Source organism: Populus nigra, chromosome 11 (genome assembly GCF_951802175.1).
Source record: "Populus nigra chromosome 11, ddPopNigr1.1, whole genome shotgun sequence".
NCBI classification, from domain to species: domain Eukaryota; kingdom Viridiplantae; phylum Streptophyta; class Magnoliopsida; order Malpighiales; family Salicaceae; genus Populus; species Populus nigra.
This window is the reverse complement of record NC_084862.1, coordinates 5959443-5965887: the sequence shown is the minus strand read 5'-3', so window position 1 is coordinate 5965887 and position 6445 is coordinate 5959443. Positions and strand designations below refer to the sequence as shown.

Genomic DNA, 6445 nt, shown 5'->3' with positions numbered 1-6445 from the left:
CTGTGATAGAAGTTAAATACTCTATAAAATTGGTCTTATTCAAATAGAGAACACACAAAAGCTTTAGTGTATTCTTTTCAGGCATTAGAATGACATCCTTTCTTAATCTATGGTTTTAATAATTTTGCTGTAATAAACAAACCCCCCCCATCTAGAATGTTTCGTGTATGTCGATGGTGCATAGTTGTTTTTAATCTGATTGTCTGCTTGCCCATATAAAATAGAAATGCTCTTGTTTCACTTTTTTTTTACGATTATGGATGGAAATGTGCTTTAACTGCTGATTTAAACCTGAGAAATTGTTTATCAAACATTATTGTTGATTATGTGTAGGCTAAGTTAAATATCTCAACAGGTGGTACTTCAATTTCATAAGCAAATGCGCTTTCTCTACTCCAACGAAAAGAAAATGTTTTTGCAAGCTATGTTTTGTCTATAGTGTCTCTTTTCCTCAATTTATGAACATGAAACCTTAAAGTTTTAATTGTTTCTTTTCCAGCCATTTGATTGGATTAAAAAGACCTTTTTCGAGAAAGCAAACACTGAAGAGAAGTGAAGAAGAATCAACTTTCTGGTAACAGCTTTCTGATTTCTTCTTTCAGGTTGCTGAGGAAAACAATGAACAAAGTTGATATGAATAATGTTGTTTAATTTTGCACTTTATTGATGAGTCCTTGTTGGCATTATTCATGACAATGATTTGAGAATTAAACGCTTTTGTTTCTTGTTATATGTACTTTGGCTTGCCACCCCCCCCATATGCATTGCTTTCAGTTTCTAAATTGCTGTGTGAAAGGTAAGTAGTGTTAAATCTCTCTAAATATGCCAAAAGGAAATGAGACGGCAAGTACCTCTTGAATCATGAGGTTAAGTGTGTTGGGTTGATTCACAGTGGAGAAAATTTGAGTTTCTACTTAATTATATAACCGTACAAATGGTAGATTACTTCTTCACAGATTTAAATAATGCTGGTGTGAAATTTATCGTTGTATCCTTTGCCTATGTGGTAGATTAATCAATGTATTCAATTTTTGTTAAGTGGCTTCGCTTTTAGAGAAACTATAATTTGTTCCTTTTTATTAAATTTTGTTTTCATACTTAATAAAAAGTCTTTATTATATTTCTTTTCTAGATTGAAAAATTATTTTCTCACATTTTCTTTTTCAATATAATTATATACTCTTCTTGTCTTCCATGTTGGAGTATAGTATTTTTTTTTAATTGTTTTGTTTTTAGCTATCAACCTTTCTCAAAAAGGACTTCAAAAGCTACACTAGTCAGTATACGAATATACCGTTTGTTTCAACTTGAATTATCATATTTAATTACGTGATGTGTAGTCAGACATTTAGGGCTCTAGGAAATTGATCAAGTCAAATAATTTGATAAAAAATTGTACTCGAGTCCTGAGCTTGTAAGATCTGTATGTGATAGTATTTGAAGTTTCATGCTATGGTAATGCAATGCTAGGTACTGACTTTTTACATGTTTCCTGTCGGGTTTTTTGCCAATAAATTTGAAATGTTTCTTTTCTTGTGCTTAGCATTGAAAAAGTTAATCCGTACGCAAATACTTAAGAAAAATAAAAGGCTGCAAAGACCACAAAGAGAGATCAAAACCCTCTTGGCTTTCCAACTCGATCAAGCTTTTGTGTTTGTATAGTAACTGAACTCTGAAGCAGCAGCAGATAGCTGCAAACCATTCCATGGCATGTCACATATCAGCACTCCCGTATGACATTCTCATAAGGATCTTCTGTGAAGTCCCAGTCACAACCATTGACAGTACGTTTGCAAACCATGCAAAGAGATTCTTTCAGACCCTGATTTTTCCTTCTCTTCATGCCTCTCTCCTAGAAGTCCCTAAGAAATATAGGAGGACTTGGAGAAACATTTCATCCAGCATAAGCATTTGTATAATCTGGAATGCGACGTGGTATGCCTACAAGTCTTAAGAAATTCGATAGGAGGTGGTCGTCAGATTTAGCCCCAAAAAAGAGATCCAGCATGGATTTTTTCTAACATTTCAGGGCATGTCCGAAAGAAAGATTTGTAATAAAATCATACAAAAACAGCTCGCATGGAAAGTATCTAATGGGAATGTGAGGTACCATGTAGAGCAGTTACTTATTCGAGCAAGGGGAGGGGAGAGGGTGCAGCTCTTCGAAGTGGCCTATCAGATCTTCTCTAAAAGAATTGGCATTGCGTATTATAGTGTTCTGCGTTGCGTTCTATAACGGGTTAATATTAATTTTTTTAAAAAATATTAAGAGTATTATAGTGTTCTGCATTCTAAAGTATTTGAATGGTATTACTGAAGCTTCAATCCTGCTCATCATGGTTGAATGGTAGCCTTTATCGATAGTCTATATAGACTGTTATCATGTTCTTTGGGTTTGAATTTTCTAATGAAATGATGGAAATTCATTTCATTAGAAAATTCAACATCAAGTTGGAAATTCATTGGATGGTAGAGTTGGTCTTGCTGCTATACAGTTGATTATTTTGCCTATTGAAGCTCTTGTTTTTTTTTTTTCATTGTTCTTTTAATTGTTTCAGCTATAACTTAAAATTTCATTCCGTAGTGTATTGATCTTCAATTTACAATCAAAATATTCTCAAACCCTTCATGCAAAGAACAACAAATTCTAACGCATAAAACAGTGCCAACATAATTTGAAAGAAAAAAAGTTCGATGATAAAATTCATATTACAGATAATTATTGTTCCAATTGATAATCGAATAGAAGTAGCTATACTCTATGAGATTAAGAGATCTCCCAAACTTATTGTGCAAAATGCCTTTGGCAGTGGAGGCCACTTAGTTGTAAGCTCGAAAGAAATTTTTTCCATTGTAGGCCGAGATTGGGGATTGGGATGCAAGCATGCAAGTGCAATTTTCATCATGTGGACGACGCCCTCTGCTGCTCCTTTTTTAGGAAGCGAGATGCGTTGGTCTAACACATCCTTCAACAGTGCATGTTGAGCAATGGGTGGCATCGATGACGACGACGAAGATCCTGGTGATAAGAGTGCTGAAATGAGATCGCCTGGGTGCCTTCCTGTCATCACCTCCATTGTTACCACTCCGAAGCTATAGACATCGCATTTTTCAGTCACTTTCATTGTGTAAGCTAGCTCTGCCAAAAAAAAAAAATGATTATGCATGGTTTTTTATCAAATAGTTGAAAGAAAAGACTATAAGAAAAGCTAAAAAAACAGTATATATTATTTTCACTATTACACATTATATAGTAACTTAATGTTGAAATAAAGCTACGCACCTGGAGCAGTATATCCAAAAGTACCTGCAAATGAGGTCCAATTGGATGAGTCAGGCATCAACAGTTTAGCTGTGCCAAAGTCGGAGACGTGTGCTTCATATTCCAAGTCCAGAAGGATATTATTGCTGGTAATGTCTCGATGAATGATCGGAGGAGAGCAAGAATGGTGTAGATAGGATAAAGCTCCACCCACCCCTTTCACAACGTTTAGCCTTTTCATCCAATCGAACTCAGTTGCTTGTTCCTCACTGGTTATAATCTTTCTCAAGCTTCCTCTTTCAATGAACTCGTAAACCAAAAAAGAATGCTTTGCATGTGAGCAAAATCCATACATTTTCACAATATTTCGATGTCGAATATTTGCCAACACGCAAACTTCCTTTTCAAAAGCTTTAAAATCGGACAACTTTTCTGTTTGTGACCGGTGAAGTTTCTTCACAGCAACCACCTGTTCTGTTGGCATCACTGCTTTATAAACAGTTCCATATCCTCCTTCGCCAATGCAGTAGTTGGAGTTGAATTCCTCTGTAGCTTCAACGATATTCTCATACAACTTCTTCCCATCATGGCCCAATATCGTGAATATGTTTCGATCTTGTTCATTTTCTGGCTCAGCGTTTCTCTTCCTAGCTCTTTTGCAGAGAATAGATAAAGCTCCAAGCACAACAAACACTAAAAGCAAGCTTCCTAAAAGAGGGAGTACAATCAAAACCACAAGTTTGTTGCTCTTTCTCTTAACAGTTTTGCTGCTTTTTGGAAGATTGCACGGCTTTAGACCACTGGCGTTGCCACATATACCCATATTATCCCTTAATGCCTCAAATGAAGCGTTGTGGAAGGCTTTGATATCGGGAATGGGGCCTTGTAGCTTATTGGATGAGATATCCACAGCTGTTAAGCTTAACATGTCTTTGAAAGTGCTCGGAATCCGTCCAGAAAGCATGTTGTGAGAGACATTCAGAGTTTCCAACCTTTGCAGTTGCCCAAGTTCCCGCGGTATATCTCGAGTCAGGAAATTGCAGCTAAGATCAAGATCTTGAAGATAAAGTAGAAAGCCTATCTCACCTGGAATGCTTTCTCTAAATTTATTACTGCTGAGGTTCAGCAACAGTAAATTCGAGCATTCCCCAAGTTGTTTTGGAATCAATCCACTCAGATTATTAGATGCTAAATTAAGGATTTGAAGATTGGAAAGCATCTTAATATCTAAGGGAATGGCACCTGAAAGATGGTTGTTGTTAAGAACAAGCTTGTACAACAACTTCAAACCCCCTAAATCTTTTGGGATGGCTCCTTTTAACTGATTTGATGACAGATCAATCAATTGTAATTGAGTAGCCTTCCCAAGCTCTGGTGGTATCTCACCAGAAACATTATTGTTTGAGATTTGAAGGCTTGTCATGTTACGACAATCTCCCCATTTTGAAGAAAGCTCGCCATAAAAATTATTGTAACTCAAATCAATATAATCCAGATGTGGATAGATACCAAAAACCTCAGAAATATTTCCTGTTAACTGATTACGATCAAGCCTTACTCGGTATAAACCAGTACAGTTTTTCAAGCTTTCCGGGATTGAACCTGAGAAGTAGTTGTAGGAAGCAGTAAAGATTTTCAATACTCCTCCATGGCATAAATCTACTGGCAAATGACCCGTGAATTTGTTGCCATCCAAACCCAAACCATGCAAATGGGTGAGATTGTTCATCTCAGAGGGCAATGGGCCGTGAAATTTGTTACCTGGCAAGGCAAGTACATCGAGAGACTCTAGCAACCCAATTTCCTGAGGAATAGGACTAGAGAGTTTGTTATTTACAAGATAGAGCTCAGATACACTTGTCAAGTTTTTAATAGAAGAAGGGATGAGACCAGAGAGTTGGTTCATAGAAAGACCAAGGAAAGATAAATTTCTTAATTTTCCAATGGAATAAGGTCAAGAAACAAAAGATTGGGGAAGGCCGAGAAGTTGAAATCATAAAGCGTACCTCTCAAGCCAAAACTTTCAAGTATCAATTTGGTGACGCTTCCAGAATTGCCACAGGTGATTCCAATCCAGTTAATGCAAGGGCTGATGCCGACCCAGGAAGAAAGGAGAGATTGGCTTTGGTTGTGAAGACTGGCTTTCCATTGGAGAAGAGCCTCAGCTTCTGTATTATTATTACCAAATGGTGAAGTTGGGGAGGCAGTGTGTTCAGCTAAAGCAAAGAAAGAAGAAGAGTTGAATATGTGAAGGAGCAAAATCAGGATGTGGAGAAAGAAGGAGAAGAATGGTTTGTTTAGTAAGGACGTCGTCATGGTGTGTTTTTCAAGAGACATAGGATATGGTTTGCTATGGTAGATTCGGCTCTTCCATGGAGAGGTATTATTTATAGGTAGGAAAACATGATTGAAATTATGAGTAAGAATCCACGAAGTTCCTACTGCACTTCCTTGAGGTTTAATTTGTATCATGAAACACGAGCAGCAGCAGCAAGCATATACGCATCTCTGGTCTTCGTTGAGTTTGCTTTCACAGTACTTGTGAAAGCTTTAGATGGTCAGGGTCCTGCTCCCTGTAATATAGCTTGTTGCTCTTTCTCTTTAACAGTTTTGCTGCTTGTTGGAAGATTGCACGGCTTTAGACCGCTGGCGTTGCCACATATACCCATATTATCCCTAAATGCCTCAAATGAAGCTTTGTGGAAGGCTTTGATATCGGGAATGGGGCCTTGTAGCTTATTGGATGATATATCCACAGTTGTTAAGCTTAGCATGTCTTTGAAAGTGCTCGGAATCCGTCCAGAAAGCATGTTGTGAGAGACATTCAGAGTTTCCAACCTTTGCAGTTGCCCCAGTTGCCTCGGTATCTCTCGAGTCAGGAAATTGCAGCTAAGATCAAGATCTTGAAGAGAAAGTAGAAAGCCTATCTCACCTGGAATGCTTTCTCTAAATTTATTACCGCTGAGGTTCAGCAACAATAAATTCGAGCATTCCCCAAGTTGTTTTTGAATCAATCCACTCAGATCATTAGATGCTAAATTAAGGATTTGAAGATTGGAAAGCATCTTAATATCTAAGGGAATGGCACCTGAAAGATGGTTGTTGTTAAGGAGAAGCTTGTACAACAACTTCAAACCCCCTAAATCTTTTGGGATGGCTCCTTTTAACTGATTTGATGACAGA

At 37.3% G+C, this 6445-nt stretch overlaps 1 protein-coding gene across 2 annotated transcripts; it reads right to left on the bottom strand.

Annotated features, from left to right (window-relative positions):
* Positions 1-2645: 2645 nt before the first annotated feature.
* On the bottom strand, positions 2646-5646 carry LOC133668726 (MDIS1-interacting receptor like kinase 2-like). 2 transcript variants are annotated; one of them, XM_062088676.1, is made up of 2 exons: positions 3284-5646; positions 2646-3139 (listed from the first exon to the last, which is right to left on the bottom strand). In XM_062088676.1, the coding sequence occupies exons 1-2, from the start codon at positions 5166-5168 to the stop codon at positions 2760-2762; spliced, it is 2265 nt and encodes a 754-aa protein (XP_061944660.1). In that variant the 5' UTR covers positions 5169-5646; the 3' UTR covers positions 2646-2759. The 2 variants fall into 2 exon arrangements, with proteins under 2 accessions (XP_061944660.1, XP_061944661.1); XM_062088677.1 differs by having other exon boundaries at positions 3308-5646.
* Positions 5647-6445: the final 799 nt, after the last annotated feature.